Source organism: Microtus oregoni, unplaced genomic scaffold (genome assembly GCF_018167655.1).
Source record: "Microtus oregoni isolate MIOR12 unplaced genomic scaffold, Mior012 000012F_ref0000307, whole genome shotgun sequence".
Lineage (NCBI taxonomy): Eukaryota > Metazoa > Chordata > Mammalia > Rodentia > Cricetidae > Microtus > Microtus oregoni.
Window position 1 is genome coordinate 13,762,035 of NW_024543071.1, and position 21,053 is coordinate 13,783,087.

The following is a 21,053-nucleotide window of genomic DNA, read 5'->3' on the forward strand; positions in this document are numbered from 1 at the left end:
CAGCTCTGGGAAACTTCCTCCCCATCCAGTTCCTCTTCACCCCATTACTCTCCCTTCTGGTCCCTCCCTGCCTCTTGCCCCTCCCCCACCCCATCCCTCTGTGTGGCTCACTCTCCTCCCTTCTGTCTTACTCTTCACTGTGCCCACTTGGCTGAATTCAAAGACTGAAGCCTTTCTCAGCCGTGTTGATAAACTAGCAGAATATTTCAGCAGAGCGTCTGCTTCTTCCTTCCCTGCTCCCTGAGATGCTGAGCGCAGAGCTAGCCAAGAACAGTCCATCAGGCAAGTGATTGGGATTCTTCCAAGCTGGGCTGAACTTCTGAATTGAGAACACCAGGCTTTACTCCCAGGAACTGAGCTTCACCCACTGCACACCACCCATTTAGTGGAGCTGGAGAGATGGCTTGCCATGGAAGCATGAGGAACTGAGTTCGTGGAAAAAAAAATTAGACCAATAAAAATCTGGGCAAGAGGAAGAAACAGGAAGATCCCTGGGGCTTTGCTGGCCTACTAGTCTAGCCAATTCTTTTATTTAATTTTTTAATTTAAAAATATTTTTCATACAATGTATTTTGATCATTTCCCCTCCCCCAACTCCTATCAGATCCTCCCTACATCCATACCCACTGAACTTCATGCTCTGTCTCTCAAAACAAAATGAAAATTAATGCAAACAATAAATATGAGACAAAAAATACCAAAACAAAACAAAACCCACACATAAAACCATGGATTCCATTTGCCGTTGGTCATTTACTCCTGGGCCTGGGACCTGGCCTGGAGTGTGGCTGATACTCCCGGGGACTCTCCTCTCCCCGCCTCTCTCCTCCCCTCTTTAGGCTCAAGGACCTATGCAGAAGAAGTGTGAGAATAATTATGAGGGCCAGAGGTGGGGGTGACTCCAGGGAAACAGCAGCTTCCAGACACAACAGGACCGACACGCATGTCACCTCACGGAGCTGTGGGTCTGTGACAACAAGGACAAGACCTCCACAGGCTCAGGCTAGATCAGATTCTGACAGAGGGGAGGGGAAGTGCACTTACGGCCCTTGCTCCTAACCACGAAGCTCTTTGCAACTGATACCAGCTGGGTAAGGGAAAGTCAGTTTCTCCAAAGGAGACTTACTAGGTGAGGTCTCGCCAAAAAGTTTAAGTGTGAAGCTCAGTGAGAGACCCTGTCCTCTGATCTCTACATGCACGCACACATGTACCCTGCATGCACACAAACACACAGTAACTGCACTGAACACGAACTACATGCCTGGCACTGAGCCAGATAGCGGTTCCTTGCAAGCAGTGGTTTGAAACTCATGTGTGCATCAGGATCATCCACGGGGGCTTGGTGGGGTGCTAAAATGCAGCCCCCACCCTAACTCAGCGGAATATGGCACACAGGTCACGTCCTGTCACACCTTAGGGGGCAGCTGCCTATGGCTACATGTTCTGGTGGGGAAGATGACATTGAAAGCAGGCCCGCAGGCTTCCCTGGGGACACTGAGCACCACATGACAAATCTGGCTGGTGCAGGCTGCCACCTCAGCAAGGCCACCTGGAAAGGAAGGCAGCTGAACTGGAATGAGGGACCACCATCACTCCTGGGCCTTGACCTCTCCGGGCAACACTGAGTCAAAACTCAATAGTAGGAGTATTCGTGGAACCCCATACTCTTATCTTTGGGTCCAACTTTATCAGTTCAGATGTACTAAAATATACCATTCTCAGGGACTGGAGAGATGGCTCAGTGAGTGCTCACTTGTTGCTCTCTCAAGGGACCAAAGGAGCTCAGTACCCAGTACACACATCAGGCAGCTCACAATGGCCTGTAACTCCAATTCCAGAGGACCCTATTCTGGCCATTTCAGGCAACTATATTATACACATGCACATACAAACATGTAGGCACACAAAAGTAAAATAAAATCTTTTTGTTATTTTTATATTTTTTTTATTTTTGAGATAGAATTTCTCTGTGTAGCCCTGGCTGTCCTGAAACACGCTCTGTAGGCAAGGCTGGTCTTAAATTCAGAGACCCATCAGCCTTTGCCTCCCAGGATTAAAGGCTGTACCACTAACACCTGGCAAATAAATCTTTTTTTTTAAGAATAAAATATACTACACTTCACAGGAAGTAGCATTTACCACCCTACACATTTTGAAAGAAATTTTACAAACATGGCTTTTGGACTCAAGGGACTACAGGGAAGTCACAGAATGTACAACTGATTTGATTTCTGAGCAATCATGTATGTGTTGGATTGATCTCTTGCCAACTGAAGGTTTTAGAAAAAAAACATGGTCTTCAAGAATAATGAAATATTTATGAGCACTGCTTTTAATGATTAGTGAAGTTGACCTAATATCAAGTTTTGGAAGTTTTGGAAGCACATATGCCAACATTTCTTCATGTTGATTTTGATTTTTTTTTTTTTGGAGTCATCAATCCTCCCCAAGTCATAAGCAGACCCTAAAAGGACCACTGCCTCGGTACTGGGTCTAGGCTGCCCATAGATAAAATCCAGGCTTGACTCCAGCCTCCACATTGCAGCTCAGTGCATGCGCGAAGTCTCCTCCAAGCAGCAGGAAGGAAAACAAATGCCATTTAGGAAACTTGTGTAATGACCCCAAGTCCAAGCTCCCATTGGCCATTCCCAGGCCACTGGCTCAGATAATTACAGAAAGTGGAATTCTTTTTATTTTAAAAAAATGTTATGTGTATGGGTGTTTTGCTTACATGTGTGCCTGTGTACTGGGTGTACACAACACTTGTAGACACCAGAAGAGGGCATCAGATCCTCTAGAACTGGAGTGACAGGGGCCATGGGCCACCGTTGTGGGTGCTGGAAATCTAGTCCTATGCACTGATCTATTGCTTCTGTGAAAGTGGCCTTTGTAGAGCTTGTCTTCTGTGCGCTAAGTCCTGTTCTGCATGGGTTAGTTCACGGGGATCCATCGTGTGATCTGCGCGTTGTTGTCGGTGTTTATCAGTTCACTGGGATCCACCGTGTGATCTGCGCGTTGTTGTCGGTGTTTATCAGTTCACTGGGATCCACCGTGTGATCTGCGCGTTGTTGTCGGTGTTTATCAGTTCACTGGGATCCATCGTGTGATCTGCGCGTTGTTGTCGGTGTTTATCAGTTCACTGGGATCCATCGTGTGATCTGCGCGTTGTTGTCGGTGTTTATCACTTCACTGGGCTCTGTCGTATGAGCTGCACGCTGTTGTCGGTGTTTGTTAGTTCCCTGGGATCCGTCCTGTGAGTCAGGCGCGCGTGCGTTGTTGTCTGTGTTACTGTTCTTCCCACTGACAAAGGAGAACCTCAAGGCTTAGGGATGTTGCCTAGAAGCTGGTTAAGTGAAGTGCTGAGCTGCAACTCTCGGAGGTCTGAGTTCAGATCCCTGCAGTACCGTACCTGTGCCAAACTAAAATCCCTTCATACCTCCAGCATGCAGGAGACGCCTACTGCAAGAACCACACCTTCACTGTGTTCAGGAACAAGCCCCTCCCGTTTTGAGAGACCCTCGCTCCCCAGGATCTTTAGCCAGGGAGCAGTCAACTGCTAATGAACACAAAATAGAGACGGAGAACAGCGAAACCTAAGAAAGGTGGTTGAAATGAGTACAATGCCCAAGCATCCTGTTCGCTCATAGATAATTTAAATGGCCTGTACTTGGCAAGAAAGCCTCCCGAGAATGTTACAAAGGCCAGACTCCTAAAGGGGAAGCATGATAAATATGACTGCGTGCGAGCTGTAAAACCCTTTCATGGCAAACATCAGAAGACAAATGGGAGTCTGGTGGCGCCTCTCCGGACAAGCCGAGTGCTAAATCACACCAAATGCGCTTCGTCCCAACACCCAGTAGGGATGAGCTGCAGCTTAAGAGGGGTCCCACAGACACACCAAAGGCGATCCAAGGGGCCCTCCCACCTCCCCTTTCATTTCTAATTGTCTCCATCTACCACTAGGGAGCAGTAGAGCATCATGGGAACCTCCTCGTGCCTTGCTAACTTTTGAGGGAGAGATCCTCGGGCCAATCGAAACATCTTAAAGCATTGGTTCTCAGCCTTCCCGATGCTGCGACCCTTTAATGACGTTCCTCGTGTTGTGGCGACCCCAAACCGTAAACTTATTTCATTGCTACTTCAGGACTGTAATTTCGCTGCTTTATAAATTGTAAATATTTAATATGTGAGTCCAAGGGGGTTGTGACCAACAGGTTGAGAACCACTACTTAAAGGATTCCGTGGCCTGGGCTTCTTTCAAAAGGCAAAGATCTTTTTGGAAGGATGATGTACGTCCCGCGACTTATATTAACTACCTTCTTATGAAGGGAATGTCACTGAAGAAAACGGGCCCTGCTCTAGCCACTGAGATGGTCACCCTCCCATCACATTTGTTTCACCAGGGCTCCTTCTCATCTTTCCTCAGACAGGGTTCCTCCCCACGGTGGCAACTGACCAAAGAAGGACAAACGACCCACAGGACTCTTCACCTCAGCAAAGCCAAGGTCCTCAGCAGAGCACAGGCAGGCATTCACCTCGTGCCTCCAGTTATCCGAGGTGGACGTTTGTGTGCCCAGCATGGCCATGCTCTTCGACTTGGCTCCCTGAGCAGACTAGTTATCCTTAGAGCTAGGACTCCTCCCTTTCGGTCCAATCTCTCCACAAACACTCACTTCCCACTGGGTCAACTGGGGGTGGCTGTCATCTGGTGAGCTTGAGAGTATCAGCAAGAGGAGAAAAGGAAGCCTGGCATGGTGGCGCAAACATTTAACCCCAGCACTCAGGAGGCAGAGGCAGGTGGATCTCTGAGTTCAAGGCCAGCCTGGTCTACATAGAGAGCTCCAGGCCAGACAGGGTTACATAGTGAGCTCCTGCCTCAAAGGAAAGGGGAGGGGGTAAAAGAAAACCTGAAGTCACCTTGGCTTTGGTAGACTTGGGGAGTAGGCATGAAAATGTGGGAGTCTATCCTGGTACTCCTCTCACCTCAACCATCAATCTACCTGCTTTGTCCTAAATCTCCACACGAAGCCCCAGGTGTAGTAGTCAAAGATCTGGGAAGCCAGAAAAGCAGTCCCTTCAGCCAGATGGACAAGCTTAGTCACTGTAATTCACTTCTATAGCTTGTTACTCAAAGCAGAAGAGAAAGAGAGCATAATTTTATAAAGCTCATGCCCATCCGTCTCTTTTTCTGAGAAGAAAGAAGTTTAGAATGTATAGCACCTGGGGACACAGCTCAGTGGCAGAGACCTGCCTGCCAGCACAGGGACCCTGCAAATGCCAGTACTGCAAATTAACATAAAATAAAATGCTCCTTGTTCTGCATCCTGTAGAACAGGAAGAATGTTAGGGCTGGAATCCACATCTTTTGTTTGTTTTGTTGTTGTTGTTTCTTTCTGCTGTTGTTTGGGGTTTTCTGTTTGTTTGTTTGTTTGTTTGTTTCAAGACAGGATTTCTCTGGGTAGCCCTGGCTGCCCTGGAACTCACTCTGTAGACCAGGGTGGCCTCGAACTCAGAGATCCGCCAGCCTCCCCAGTGCTGGGATTAAAGGTTGCACCACAACTTCCCAGGTCTTTTATTGTATGTCAGGCATGACCTTTCAAGTCTGATTTGTTGTTGTCTAGATTTATTTTCTGTGCATGAGTGTGGGCCTGAGTGTATGTGTCCCATGTATGTATGGAGGCCAGAAGAGGAGATCAGGACCCCTGAAACCAGAGTTATAGGTAGTCAGTGAGCTGTCTGGTGTGGGTGTGGGAACCAAACCCAGGTCCTCTGCAAGATCAGCAAGTTCTCTTAACAACTGAGCCATCTCTCCAGTGCCTTCAATCCTGTTTTTAAAGACATTTGTGGGTGTTTTATTTAGGGGTTCTGTTGCTGTGAAGAGACACCATGCCCACAGCAACTCTTAAAAAGAAAACGTTTAATTGGGGCTGGTTTACAGTTTCAGAAGTTTAATTCTTTATCATCAGGGTGGAGCATGAGATCTTAGGGATCAACAGGAAAAGAAAGGCTTTGGTTTAATAGTGATGTGTTTGTGTGTCAGTTTGACAAGGGTTCAGTTGTGCTGGTGAGTTTCTGCCAGCTTGACACAAATAAAGTCACTTCAGGGGAGAGAACCTCAGTTGAAGAATTGGCCTCAGTCAGACTGGCCTGGTCTGCATGTCTTTGGGGCATTGTCTTGATTAGCGATTGATGTGGGAGGACCAATGCTCCTGTGGCTGACGCTGCTCTGGGCAGAGGGCAGGTTGGGTTGTAGAAAAAGCAAACTGTGCAAGCCACGGAGACAGCATTCTTCCATGATCCCCATTTCAGTTTCTGCCCCCAAGTTCCTACGCTGAGGTCTTGCTTTAGTTCCCTAGCTGACAGACTGCAACCCTCCAAACAAAAAAGTCCTTTCTTGTCGGAGCTGCTTTTGGTCCATCACAACAGCAGAGATGCAAATGGTAAACCAGCTCCCACAGATCCTCCCCAACCCCCATCCTCTGCATGCTAGGTAGACATGAACATGGGTAGACACACACACCCCCTAAATAAATAAAAGGTTTAAGAATAGCATTCATCTGATTACATATGGAAACATACTTAAAAATCCAAGTCAGGCATGTAATTCCTAATTCATGCCTATGGTCTCAGCATGCAGGAGGTTGAGGCAAGAGGGATGCTGACAGGCTGAAGACCAGCCTTGCTTCATAAACAACTAAAAATTCCATAGGTGCTCCCCCTCCCAAATAACCTCTACTGATATTTCTAAAATAAAAGTCACAAGAGCATCGTTTTGAAAAGTCCAACAGGAAAGGTATAAAAGAGAAAGTAAAAGTCTTCTCTTACTTCTGTCCACCTTTGGTATTAACTGGGCAAAAACAGAATATATAATGCTAAAGTCGTGAGTATGTTGGTGGGTGCGCTGAGAAGGGACGATGCTCCGCAGAGCACATGAAGAAAGCCTTTTGAGATTATCGAAGTCCACTAAAGGTTTTCCAATTTGCATGTGCACAGGTCAGGGGCTCCACAGACCACGCTTCACCAATGTGCCACTTTTCATTTCAACAATGCCCTGGCTGATGACTTTTAAGTTGTTTCCAGCTTTGCTGCCAGGAGAGCAAAGCTATAACGAACATCCCTGTTTGTTCATGTTGCCTACATCTGCACATCTGCAGACTCAGAGCTAAGTAATTGCTTTGCTGGTAGGGCATCTGTATTTAAATATACTGCCAAGCTCTCCGACGGAGCCCTCCTTTTTACCCTCCAACATTTGTGTATGAAAGTGACTATTTCTGGAAGCCTTGATGACACTGTATTGCCAACCCGTTCGTTTCTAACTACTTGGCAAATCTTCAAAGGCATAAGCTTCGTTGTGAATGAGGTCTCGCAGGTCTGGGGCACTTGCTTTTCAGTTTCCTGAAATAGCCAGCCCAGACCCTTGGTCCTGTTTGCATTTGTTCATTTGTTTGAGTTTGAGACAGGGAGTCAGGTAGCCCAGGCTGGACTCCAAGTCTCTATTTATTGAAGGTTAACCTTGAACATCTCATTCTCCTGCCTTCATTTCTCAAGTGCTGAGATTACAGGTGTGTGCCAATCCACTCAGCTTCTGTGGCCCGAGGAATCAAACACAGGGCTTTGTGTGCTAAGCAAGCAATCTGGCACCCCAGCTCACTTTGCCTATTTTTCTGTTTTTTTTTTTTTTTGTTTGTTTGTTTGTTTTGTTTTTCGAGACAGGGTTTCTCTGTGGTTTTGGAGCCTGTCCTGGAACTAGCTCTTGTAGACCAGGCTGGTCTCGAACTCACAGAGATCCGCCTGCCTCTGCCTCCCGAGTGCTGGGATTAAAGGCGTGTGCCACCACCGCCCGGCTTGCCTATTTTTCTGAAAGGCTATTCACATCTTTTGTAACAACTCAGATGAACCTGCTGCCAGTTAAGGCACACAAGCCTTTGTGTGGTATGTGTTCACATAATTCTCATGATGTTTATTTTGACTCTTTCTATTTTTTATTTTTTTAATGTTTACTGGAGACACTGTCTCATTGTGTGGCCCAAGTTGTCCTGAAACTGGTTCTTCAACCTGGCCGACCTTGAATGGATAATCCTCCTGCCTCTGTCTCCCAAATACTAGAGTTACAGGCATTCACCTCCACACCCAGCCATAAGTTCTAGTTTACAAGACATCTTAGTCTTCCTCTGCAGATCCTGAGTGCTGCTCACAGAGGCCTGGGCTCTGATTAGGACACTGACCTACATCTTCTTGTCTGACCTTATCATTTTAATTTCATGTTTAGAACTTCGAGACATTGAATTTATTTTGGTATGAAGAATGGGTTTTGGGTGTAGGGACATATGCCTATAATCCCGCACTTGAGAGGCTGCAGGAAATGCACAGCGAGTTCCAGGCTGGCCTGGACTCTAGAGTGGGCTCCTATAAAAAAGAATGGAATAAGGTTTAGCTCAAGTTGTTTGCAGCCGGTCAGCCAGCTAGTCCTGTGCTACTGGTTAGGAAACCCCTTTCGTTGATATCCTTTTGCTCTTGGCACCACATGGCTCTGAATAGCCTCTGACTCCGAGGTGGCAGAGAACTAGGTCACCTGGTGACAGCGAGCCTGTTCCTCTGCTAGACATGAAAAGGAAACAGTAGCCCTCCAGTCCTTCAATGCCTTTCCTTTGAAAGAAAGATTAAGGAAGCCTCAGGAGAGGGTGATTGTTCTATACCAGTCGTGACACCATCACACAGATACTTCTGAATAGACACTATGAACACATGTACACTGAGTTGTTTTTGCTTTGTTTCGGTTTAGTTTTTGGTTGAGACAAAGTATCAAACTTGGGCCTGGAAATTTCTCTGCAGACCAGACCCATCTCCAAGTTGTGACAATCCTCCTGTGCCTGCTCCCCAAGTGTCAGAATTGTAGGAGTTTGCCACCATACCTGGATCAGGGGGAGATAGCCATTTCTAACAGGCCCTCAATAATAACTCCAGGACTGGCAGGGTGGTGTGTGCCCATAATCCCAGCACTCAGGAGGTTGAGAAAGAAGGATCTGCATCACAACCTAACAGGTAAGCAAGGCTGAGAGGTATAGGGAGTTCCCAGCTCCCTCCCTAGGTCCATCCCACCAGGCTGTGACCTCAAGCATGACACACAGGCTCCCTGAGGTTTCTCTCCACTGGAAAACATGGCAAATGTCAGGTCATCAAGATAGCTAAATGTGTAGTCTTGACAACTTGAGTTCAGCCCCCAGAACCCACAGCTGAAGGTGAGAATCAACTGCTAAACGTCCTCTCACTTCCACATGCATGGCATAGCAGGGGTTTTAAAGAAACAGTTAAGCCATTATTGTGTATAGGTGAGAACTTATATACAGCATATGTGTGGGCATGTGTGTCCATCTCTCTAATGTCACAGAAGTTGCTCCAGGTTACATTAGAAGATATGTTCCTCTGATCTGACCCCAAATACCAGCCCTTTGTTCAATGTCACTCTTGCTGGCCTCCAAGGCCTCACCTGGCCTTTTTCCTAACAGTGAATTCTATCTCAGAGAGGCAGGACTAATAAGCATCTTGTGCAAAATAATCATAACTAGGCATGGTGATAAACACCTGTGATCCCAGCACTGAAGAGGTGAAGGAAAGAGGTCAGCCGTGGATTGCAGGCCATTCTGGGCCACCAGTGAGACACAGTCTCAGAAAATCAAAAGTGGAGCCTGGAGAGGTGAGGGCTCAGAAGTTAAGAGCACTTACTGTTCTTACAGAGGATCAGGGTTTGGTTCCCAGCATGCGCGCACACACGAGTGCACACACACACACACAGTAACTAACAACTGTGTTTCAAACCCTCTTCTGGCATCTGCATAAATATACAAATGTGTATAGGCCAAACACCTAAAAACATTTTAAGAAACAAAAATAATAGCAACAGTTAATATACAAGACCCAGATTTTGTTATTTAGTGTATGAATAGTTATTAAATTTGCAGGACAATTTTGGGATGGTCTGTCTTAAACTATAGGCTCAAATGACTCACACAAAATTCCTTTTGCAGATCTGTGAGTTCCCTCACACAAGACAGGGTGTCAAGGATGCTAGGAAAAAGCAACAGAAGGTGGTATTAGCACCCAGAGAGGGAGAGACACAGAGAAAAGCCCAAAAGTCAGAGAGGCACATTCACACACGAAACAGTTGGGGAGATGGAAAGAACGAGAAAGTGACCAAGAAAGACAAAGGGAGAGAGGCAGAGATGGGGAGAAACCGAAACGACCTATAGCCCGCTCATTGCTTCCCGGGACAGTCAAGTTTCAGGAGGAGCGAGGACAGAGTCAGGGACGAACTAAAGGAGACCAGAGCCTCAATGACAGAACAAGACATCTAGGAAAGGCTGCAAGTGTGTGGCTGCAGACACACAAAAACCTAGGTCAAGACACAAACAAAACACCTCTAAACAGGTACATTATGCTTAAAAGGGTGCTTAGGTGCTAAAGAAAAAAATGGATATAGACAGTCATAAAAATAGTTTAAAAATAATAAAGTCTAGCCGGGCGATGGTGGCGCACGCCTTTAATCCCAGCACTCGGGAGGCAGAGGTAGGCGGATCTCTGTGAGTTCGAGACCAGCCTGGTCTACAGAGCTAGTTCCAGGACAGGCTCCAAAGCCACAGAGAAACCCTGTCTCGAAAAACCAAAAAAAAATAATAATAAAGTCTTTAAAGAAAGAGTAAAGTAATATTCAAAAATAAGTCACATAAGGATTAAAACTATTCTAACACAGGGAGTTTGAACCCTTTATGGTGCTTTGTTAATTTTTAAAACACTAATGACAGAAAATGGCAGCTTCTGGGAGACTTTGGGTTATAAAGGGACCACTGAAATTAAGCCAGTCTGTATACTGTAGAGAGGTCTTGACTTCAAAATGGAAGTCGGGAAATGTATTGCATTGGGGGAGAGGTGGTACTTTTGTTTCCATGGGAAATAAAAAGCTAGGAATTCCTTCAAACTTAATAATGTCAGATTTGACCAGGGAGACCTCCTGAGGATCTTGGCTGCAGACATGAGGGAGGAAGCCAGGAAAGCCTGCAGGACAGGTGGTATGTATGCTGATCCCTCTGCATGGGAACAGCTCTGAGACTGGATGAAACATGATAAATCTTGTTGGCTACAGAGTCCTCATGACTTATTATTACATGTCATCCTTTCATGTGGCATGGATAGAGGTTTGGTTATGCAATTCAAACAAACTTATAAAGTTGACAGATGTCTTTTACCTGCTCAAACATAAAACAGAAAATCATCTTTAGCTGACTTATACACACTGCACATTGATTACTTGTGTAGATACAGAAATATATGTTACCTTTAAAAGTTTGTGTGTTTTGGGGGCTGGAGAGATGAATCAGTGGTTAAGAGCACTGACTGCTCTTCCAGAGGACATAGGTTCAATTCCCATCACCCACATGGCAGCTCACAACTGTCTGTAACTCCAGTTCCAGGGGACTTGGCCCCCAAGACAAAACACCAATATATATAAAATAAAAATAAATGAATTTTTAAAAAAAGTTTGTGTGTTTTCAAAACAAAAGGATCAGACACCAATAAAGACAAATAGCCCAGGTGATCCAGCCTCTCAGAATGCTTCTGTTGCAGTTTTCCTCAAAAGTCTGCATCCAGAACAGCTTCAAACCTGCTAGGTGAGCTGGTTCAGCTTCACACACTAGTCTAGCCAGGACTTCAGTTAAACCTGCACCTTCCCACTACAGAAAGACTGAACAATAAACGATACAGCTAGCTCTCCCAGGACTTGGCCATTATCTGAATTTTCTCAGGATCCTGAAAGGAAAAAGGGAAGATATAGAGATGATAAGATCAAAGGGTAGATTATTGATTCTACTTATAAACTAAAAAAACAACTGCTAGTCTCAAATTCTTTACATTGGTATGGATTTTTAATATATTGATACCAATTTAAAGTTATTTTGCTATTTTGTCATACTATATAAGGTATCTATGCAGCTCATTTAAAAATGTAATATGTAATTAAGAAATACAAGTTAGTAGTTAGTCATTTGTTTTCTTTTTTTATTAATTTTTCCATTAAAAAATTTACACTTCCTCCCCTCTTCCCATTCCCCTCCTGATCCCCCAATCACTCTCCTCCCTCTCCCTCCCTCCTTAAGAGAGGGCAAGGAACCCTGTCCTGTGGGAAATCCAAGGCCCTCCCCGCTACATCCAGGCCTAGGAAGCTTTGCATCCAAATAGACTAGGGTCCCAGAAAGCCAGTACATGCAGTAGAAACAAGTCCCAGTGTCTTTATCAATGGCTTCTCAGTCGGCCCCCATTGTCAGCCACATTCAGAGTCATTTATATGCTTTCAAGATCAAATAACAATATATTCTAGATAGACAGATGGTCTTTAAACACCTCAGAGACCTACAGAATATGACATTTAAGATGTTTTAATAACACAAGGCTTTACATGACAGTGAGATACATCTGCTCCTGGAAGCAATGATTTACTTCAAAAAAGGATGATGGGCAGTGAAGAACCTTTTCTTGTGGCAAAGCTAGCCATTTGGGCAAGAAACTGCTCTAGCCTCAACTGCTGACAGTATGCTGTCCAAACTGAACAAGCAAGATACAAAGGTGACTGTCAAGCTTTGCCAAGACAGGGTAGGACAGTCCTTTCAAGTTCCTGCTTCACAAAATGTCAGATATTCTGGGCCTGTAGGCTGAAGATGGAGATGAATGCCCCAACATTATAGAAGAACCTTGGGTGATTGTCCAGAAAACCAGATGTCTGACATTTCTTAGTTTTGGAAGTTGCCTGTTCTGTACTTTCTGTTTAATCAGGTAATATTATGTACTTCTCCGGTCTTTAATGAGGTTAAAGACTAGATAGTTATACAGTTTTTCTTGTTACCAAATTCAGAAAAGAAAACTTACATAAAAGATATAAAGTTGTGAGACATAAAAACTTAAGTTGCTTATCAAGAAAACAATTTAAAGCCTAAAAAGATAGTTTGGGGTTGATAATACAAGTTAAGATGAAAAGTAAATTAGGTAAAAACTTTTGGCTCACCAAGATATGATTGATAATAAAATAATTTCTCCAAATTTTCCAAATACAAATGAACTGGACATTATAGATATAATTCTCACTTATTAATTGTTCTTACTATATATAATTTTATTGTATTAGAGTTAAAACCTTTTCTTTTTATTTAGACAAAAAGGGGAAAATGTTGTGGAATATTTGTATACTGTGTGAATATATATTGCTGCGAATGATTTAATAAAGAGCTGGCAGGAGATACAGGTGGGACTTCCGGGTAAACAGAGGAAGTAGGAGATGAATTGAGGGACAAAGGAGATGCCAACGAGACATGGAGGGAGTCAGACATAGAGAATGAAAGAAAGGTAAAAAGCTACATGGGAAAGCATAATTAATAAAAGCAGGTTCATTTAAGTTATAAGAGCTAGTGGGACAAGCCTAAGCTTTCATAATTAATAAGTCTCTCTGTTGTTGTTTGGGAGCTGGCTGGTAGGACAGAGAAAGACTCATTACACTATCCAGATCAGACTGGTCTGTGAGCATGTCTCTGTAGGAGATTGTTTTGCTTGTGAATTGATGTAAGAGAGCCCAGTCCACTGTGGGTGGCACCGTTACCCACACAGATGGTCCTGGGTTGTTTAAGAAAGTTAGCTAAACATAAACCTCTGTGACCCAGAAAGCAGCATTCCCCCATGGTTTCTGCTGCACTTCCTTGGCTATGAAGTGAGTTCCCTGGCCAGAAGAAACGCTGTGTGGAGTAGCAAACAGGCCTGTCTTCAGGTTCTCTCTTGAGTTCCTACCCTGACTTGTCCTCAAGGATAGACTGTGACCTGTAAGCTGAAATAAACCCGGTCCTTCCCCGAGCTGCCATTTGTCAGAGTGCTTACCACAATGACAGAAACCAAATTAGAAAACTGTGGTTCATCCTGGCTTTGCGTAAGCAGTACTCTCTCCTGGAAAGCCTTTGCCCATCATAGCCCCTCTCAAAGCAAACCCTGAGATGGGACTCTATGTTCTTCCTCTTTGAGGAGGCCTCTGGGGAGGAGCTGACACCCCTCCAGCTTCCATCCAGCCCAAAAGCACACAGGAAATGTCCCCAGGCTGGGCTGTCAGGTTGTGGCCTCATCAGACAACACAGTTTTGCTCCATCTCTACTTTGTCTCAGCACACCTGGAATTTGCCTCTGGGGAACCCCACCCACACCTACCTGAATATACAAACCCCGAAGAGAGGTACAAGGGGTTGTGGAGGTAGTCAGGAGAAAGCAGGGTCCATTTGCCTAGAGATACTTTGGTCTGACTGGTCACAGAGTGACACACCCCACAGGAGGAGGGAGTGGCAATCACCTGGCAAAAGGCATCTTTAGAGAAATCCGGCCTCTACCTTTGTCTCCATTACACCTTGAAGAGTAGGCTTGGAGGCTGCAGCAGCCTTTTCTTTTGTCCACTGTGGGCCTGAGAAGACAGACATTCTCCTGTGGACCCCAGGCCCATCGCTGAGTGACCAAGCCTCGGTGTCCTGCCCGCTGCTGTGTCCACACAGCCGCAGTCATGGATAGGTTCCGGATGCTCTTCCAGCACCTTCAGTCCAGCTCGGAGTCTGTGATGAATGGCATCTGCCTTCTGCTGGCTGCCGTCACAGTCAAGATGTACTCCTCCTTCGACTTCAACTGCCCCTGCCTAGCACGCTACAACGCCCTCTATGGCCTGGGCCTGCTGCTCACACCTCCTCTGGCCCTCTTTCTCTGTGGTCTCTTGGTCAACAGACAATCTGTGGTGATGATGGAGGAGTGGCGCCGGCCAGCGGGGCATCGGAAGAAGGACCTGGGCATCATCAGGTAGGGTCCCACACCCCTCTCTACTACCCAGGGCAGTTGATGCTCTCAGGTATACTCCCCAATGCCCCAGATAGTGATTGACAGCTAAGGATGCTGTGCTCATTTTCAGTTACCATCTGGAAATGTGTGTGGTGTGTGTGTGTGTGTGTGTGTGTGTGTGTGTGTGTGTGTAGGTCAGAGGACAGTAGTATTCGGGAGTCAGTTCTCTCCTTCCACCATATGGGTTCTGGGGATTGAACTCAGGTCTTCAACCTTAGCAAGTGGCCCTACCTCCTGACCTGTCTTGCAGATCCCGAAAATATGTATTTTTGTTCCTATCATTTTTCACCTTTCCATGGCCACTACTGTAACCATAAGAATGATTCAGGGTTTCTAAGAATTACCAGGGTCACATCTAACCCATAGCGTGCATAAAAATATTTTGTTTGTTTGGTGCACTCAGCAAGAGGCAGCTGCTTCTTTAAAGGCCGTATTTCCTTTCTGGGAAGCTTCTTGAGACTAGAACCTAGCCTGTTGTCGCCATATGTATTCAGGGTCTGGGACATGGATACAAATCAGCAGGTGAGGCTTCGCAGTTCCTAATGCCCCCCAGCTGGGGCCAGGGTCCACTGTGCTGAGCACCTTGCAGAAGAGGCTTCTCTAAGTTCGCTTTCGTCAGCCCTGGCTCTGTGCCTTCAGCAGGTTGAATCTCTGACACATAGACGCTGAGAATCTTGGCCAAGGGCTGACCATGTAGATCAGTTGGTGGAAGGCTTGCCTAGAATGCACCAAGGCCTGGGTTGAATCCCAGCGCTGCATCCCCCAGATAGGATGGCTCATTCCTATAATCCCAGAACTCAGGAAGGAGGCAGAAGGATCAGGAGCTAAAGGTCATCCTCATCTACTATACAGAGAGTTCAAGGCCAAACTGGGATCCATAAGACCTTGCTGAGAGAGGTAGGGTGGGGGGAGAATACTAGAGAGACAGAACATGAGTGAGAGGCCCTAACAAGACTGTCACAGCTTGGAAGAGGCCACGCTGCGAGCCCAGTTCGCCCTGACTCTAACTACATGGTGTTTCTTGGCTTTCAGGTACATGTGTTCCTCCGTGCTGCAGCGAGCTCTAGCAGCTCCTCTGGTCTGGATCCTGCTGGCCCTCCTTGATGGGAAGTGTTTCGTGTGTGCCTTCAGCAACTCCGTTGACCCAGAGAAGTTTCTGGATTTTGCCAACATGACCCCCAGCCAAGTACAGCTCTTCCTAGCCAAGGTACCCTGTAAGGAGGATGAGATGGTTAAAGACAGCCCTGCCCGCAAGGCTGTGTCTCGATACCTGCGGTGTCTGTCACAGGTAAGTGGAGTCCTGCCCAGGCCTTGATTCCCTCACAGATACTGTGCTGGCTAGTTTTATATCAATTTGACACAAGCTAGAGTCATCTGGGAGGAAGGAATCTCAATTAAAATACCTTCATAAGATGCACTATAGACAAGTCTGTAGGGTATTTTCTTAATTAATAATGATTGATGTAGGAGGGTCCAGTCCATTGTAGGTGGTTCTACTCTTGGCCTGGTGATGCTAGCTTCTATAAGAAAGGCTCAGCAAGCCATAGGGAGCAAGTCAATAAGCAGCACCCCTCCACGCCCTCTGCATCAGCCCCTGCCTTCAGGATCCTTCCCTGTTTGAGTTTCTGTCCTGACTTCCTCAATGATGGACTACAATGTAGAAATATAAACCAAATCCTTTCCTTCCCAAGTTACTTTGGCCATTATGTTTCATCACGGCAAGAGTTACCCTAAGACAGATATCCTGTTTTACTTAGGTTGGATCTGAGCAGGGTCTACATGACTTCAGAGAATGCTCCTAACTGCTGGAGCCACAACCAAGAGCAGAAGGTGTGGCAGATTGGGACCACTACCTGTGAGGGATGAGCACGAGGCCATTGATACCAACTGTCTTAGTTAGGGTTTCTATTACCGGGAAGAGACCGTGAGCATGGCAGTTCTTACAAATAAAAACATTTAATTGGGGCGCCTGGCTTATATCATCATGGCCAGAGAGCATGGCAGCATGCAGGCAGACATGCTACTGGAGAAGCAACTGCGAGTCATGCATCTTTAAAAAAAAAACAAAATTATTATTTATGTATACAGTAATCTGGCTGCATGTATGCTTTCATGTTAGAAGAGGGCACCAGGTCTCATTATAGATGGTTGTGAGCCACCATGTGATTGCTGGGAATTGAACTCAAGACCTCTGGAAGAACAGCCAGTGTTCTCAATCTCTGAGCCATCTCTCCAGCCTGTGAGTTCTACATCTTGCAGGCAACAGGAAGTGGTTGTCTGAGACAATGGGTGATATCTTGAGCATATATGAGACCTCAAAGCCCTCCCCCACAGTACACACTTCCTCCAACAAGACCACGCTAACTCCAACAAAGTCACACCTCCTGATAGTGTTACCCCCTGTGAGCTTATGGGGGCCAATTGCATTCAAACGACCACACCAACTTACCAGAACATGCACTGGGTGCCGACCCTTCTGAAAGTCACAGGAGCTGGGCCGCAGAAGAGTAGGGTGGTGTCCCTGCCTCCCAGCCCAGAAATAACTAGTTGAAATCATATAGTTGCCATTTATTGACCACTTCCACATCAGGCTCTGTGGTAATATTTCCTGTGCATCTGTTTGTTTAACCCTCAGAACAGACCTTTGGGATGGAGGCAGTTGTTAGCATCCCATTTTTCAGATGAGGCGAGGAGGCACTGAGGATTTTTAGTTCTCGAGGTTAAAGTCGCATAACTTGTAAGAGGCAAGGCAAACCTCTGGATACACAAGTCATTGGTCCTTACAATGGAGATCTTTGCCAGCTGCTTAGATTCTTACTGGGAAGCCTCTCTACTCTCCTGAAGCATTCACAGCCCCACTTCCACCCAGGCTCCCGATTCCACCACCATCACCAAAGCCTGTGTTAGCCTGTGTCCGGCACAGAGCATTTATGAGCCCCTTACACATGGAGTATCTCCACGACTCCAGAGAGCCCTATGCCCTGGAGTAGAGGGAGCCTTTGGGCTCAGGGGAAATGCAGGCACATTGCAGTCTGGTGAAAGGATCAGCACTCAAGATGCTCAGTATTCTAGGCTCTCCCAAGATCAGCAGAAAATGCATGGAGCTTGCAGTCAGACCCAAAATTTTAAGTTGTCAAATTGAGCCTGGTGTATCGAATTTTTTCATTTTTCTGATTCTCATACAGAAAATCCTTAACTTGTTTGGTGAGGGAGCCTGTGTGTGACCAAATAAGAGAACTGTGTAAAGGGTGGGACTCACATCTACAAGTGAAAAGCATTTTCATGTTTGTGGGGCTGGGAAAGACTGAAGTTTTGAAAGAGGAGAGGAGTCAGGCAGGCATGGGCTCCAGCATTAGAGAATGACTTTCCCTCACTGTTGTCCCTATTCCCTGCTTAATGCCTCATGAAATATAGCATAGTCGCAAGGCTAGATGGGAAATATGTATCGGCGTAAATGAATGCAGACAGATTGAAAAAATATATACAGCTTTAATGGGGAAATAGACTTACTGAACCAGAGGTTCCCGCGGTGAACAGGAGAGCAGAAGGGGCGGCTGGGAGGGCTGGGAACACACCCGCCCACAGTCTTTATAAGTAAAAAATATCCTCGGGGGACTCCACCCCCAAGTAAAGTGATTGGCTGGGTCTCTCCTACAGAAATATACACGAGAATGGGTACAAAGACAAAGTGATTGATGTGCAGCTGAGTGGGCCACAAACAGAAAGGAGAATAAAATGGAGGCATAAAGGATGGGAGGGTAGGTGGATGGCTAAGAGGAAGGACGGAGGAAAGAATGGCTGGATGGAACAAGGATGGACATATAGCCAAAGGAGAGGAGGGGATTGGATGAATGGGTGGAGAGATGGTTAGATGATGAATCTGGAGGATGAGTGACAGGATGGTGACTGAATGGGAAAGCGTATAGGTGTGATAAGGGATAGAGAGAAAGGGGGGCTTTGACGCGCACACAGTGTACCCCACTAGAGCCCCACTGCATCTCACTAATGCTTTCCCATTCTCCAGGCCATCGGCTGGAGCATTACCTTGCTGTTGATAGTGGTGGCCTTCCTAGCCCGCTGCCTGAGACCCTGCTTCGACCAGACCGTCTTCCTACAGCGCAGATACTGGAGCAACTATGTGGACCTGGAACAGAAGCTTTTCGATGAGACGTGCTGTGAGCACGCGCGGGACTTCGCGCACCGCTGTGTATTGCACTTCTTCTCGAGCATGCAGAGCGAGTTGAGAGCTCTGGGGTTACGTCGGGAGCCAGCAGGTGGAATTCCAGAGTCACAGGAGCCCCCAGAGCCCGCAGAGGACCTGGATGGTGGAAGCGGGAAGGCTCACCTGCGTGCCATCTCCAGCCGGGAGCAGGTGGATCACCTCCTAAGTACCTGGTACTCCAGCAAGCCGCCACTTGACCTTACAGCATCCCCCAGGCTCTGGGGGCCTGGCCTCAATCACCGTGCTCCTGTAGCTGCTCCCGGTACCAAGCTGTGCCACCAGGTCGATGTGTAGGAATCTTGCCAGGCTCCAACAGAGGCAGTTTTCCCATGTCAAATCCCCATATTGATACGGGTATGGAAGCCAGCCTGCCCTGTAGACCTCCTTCCCAGAAAGCCCAGTATCTGCCTAGTTTCTAGGTATGTCCTCCTCTGTGGGACCAGTCCCTCTGGGCCTAATCAAGTTCAGATTCTGATTTAGCACACCCAGGACAGAGTCCTGAATCTATTTATCTATCTATCCTTCCTTCCTTCCTTCCTCCCTCCCTCCCTCCCTCCCTCTCTCTTTTCTTCCCTTTCTCCCTTCTCCTTTTCTTCTTTCCTTGCCCCCCCATTTCTTTTTGAGGAAGAGTTACACTTCAGCTGTCTAGCTGAAGCACTTGAACTCCAGGCATGGGCTGCATGGCTATCCTCCTGGCTCAGGTGCCTTTAGTGTTAGGGTTAGAGGCGTGAGCCATCATTCCCTTCTTTCCGGAGTCTCATCTATAACAAGCCCCAACAGCATGCCCTTTTTCTGGTCAGTGGACCAAACTTTGAGTAGTCACAGTCTGAATAAACCTATTGTAGATATGGATCATAGACATCAATTCCAAACTTTAAAAAATGATCGCGTGGTGTCACATGCCTGATATGTATTTGTTCAACCTTCATGTGACCTGATGAAGAAGGTATGATGATTAGCACCCCCTTTAAATTTAAATTACATTTATTTGTTTGCTTTATTGTGTGTGTGTGTGTGTGTGTGTGTGTGTGTGTGTGTAGAGAGAGAGAGATCAGAGGAGAGCTTGTAGGAGCCAGCTCTCTCCCTATCATGTCTGTCTCAGAGATCAAGCTCAGGCTTGTCAACAAAAGCCTTTACCTGCTGAGCCATCTCATTGTCCTTTCTCCTTCTTTGAAAAATTTATTTTATGTATGTGGGGAGAAGACGGGTATGTGCATGTGTGTGCTGTGCTGGTGCCCACAGAGGCCAGAGGTGCTGGATTCCCTGGTGCTGGAGTTACAGGCAGTTGTGAGCTGCCTGATATGGGTACTGGGAACCAAGCTTGGGTCCTCTGCAAGTACAATGTGGACTTTTAACCACTGATCCGTCTCTCCCGCCCCACCCCACCCCTTTTAAAGCCTTACTCTGTTGCCTTAGCTGGTTTGAAACTTGCAGGGATTGCAAGTGTGCCGGCACACCCCAGAGACAAAGGGTGCATGTGTGCATGCGTGTGCGTGCGTATGTGTGTGTGTGTGTGTGTATGTAACAGGGTCCCATGGAACTTAGCTGGTCTCCAACTTTCTGTCTAGCTGAAGATGATCTTGAACTCCTGAGCTTCCTGCCTCCACTTCCTGAGTTCTGGAAGGGTAGATGTGCACCGTGGGCCTGGTTTAAGCTGTGTTGGGGATGGCATTCAGATCTTGACGCGTGCTAAGCAAGCACCTTGTAAGCTAAGCTACATTATTAGGTCACAGTTTGAAGAAGAAAACTGAACCAAAAAGGTGTTGAAGTTGCCCAAGGTCACCAGAGTAGGAGTTGGTATCGACTCCTAGGACGCCGGGCTCTGGGTTCTCTTCTGAGCTCTGGCATCAGTTTACTCTCTAGGTCTGATTCGTTGTCTTTCAGTGCCCTTGTTGGGTTTCTTGCTGCTTCTACCAGGGTTCTCATAGCAG

General features: G+C 46.5%; 1 protein-coding gene across 1 annotated transcript; it reads left to right on the forward strand.

Annotated features, from left to right (window-relative positions):
- Positions 1–14,574: 14,574 nt before the first annotated feature.
- Calhm3 (calcium homeostasis modulator 3) lies at positions 14,575–19,416 on the forward strand. Its single transcript, XM_041660771.1, has 3 exons — positions 14,575–14,861; positions 15,933–16,188; positions 18,925–19,416. The coding sequence occupies exons 1-3, from the start codon at positions 14,575–14,577 to the stop codon at positions 19,414–19,416; spliced, it is 1,035 nt and encodes a 344-aa protein (XP_041516705.1).
- Positions 19,417–21,053: the final 1,637 nt, after the last annotated feature.

Excerpts from the sequence above, each read along its gene's own strand:
- Calhm3 (XM_041660771.1), top strand. The coding sequence starts at position 14,575 with ATGGATAGGTTCCGGATGCTCTTCCAGCACCTTCAGTCCAGCTCGGAG. Across the intron at positions 14,862-15,932 it reads AAGGACCTGGGCATCATCAG|GTACATGTGTTCCTCCGTGC; the intron begins GTAGGGTCCCAC and ends CTTGGCTTTCAG. Across the intron at positions 16,189-18,924 it reads ACCTGCGGTGTCTGTCACAG|GCCATCGGCTGGAGCATTAC; the intron begins GTAAGTGGAGTC and ends CCCATTCTCCAG.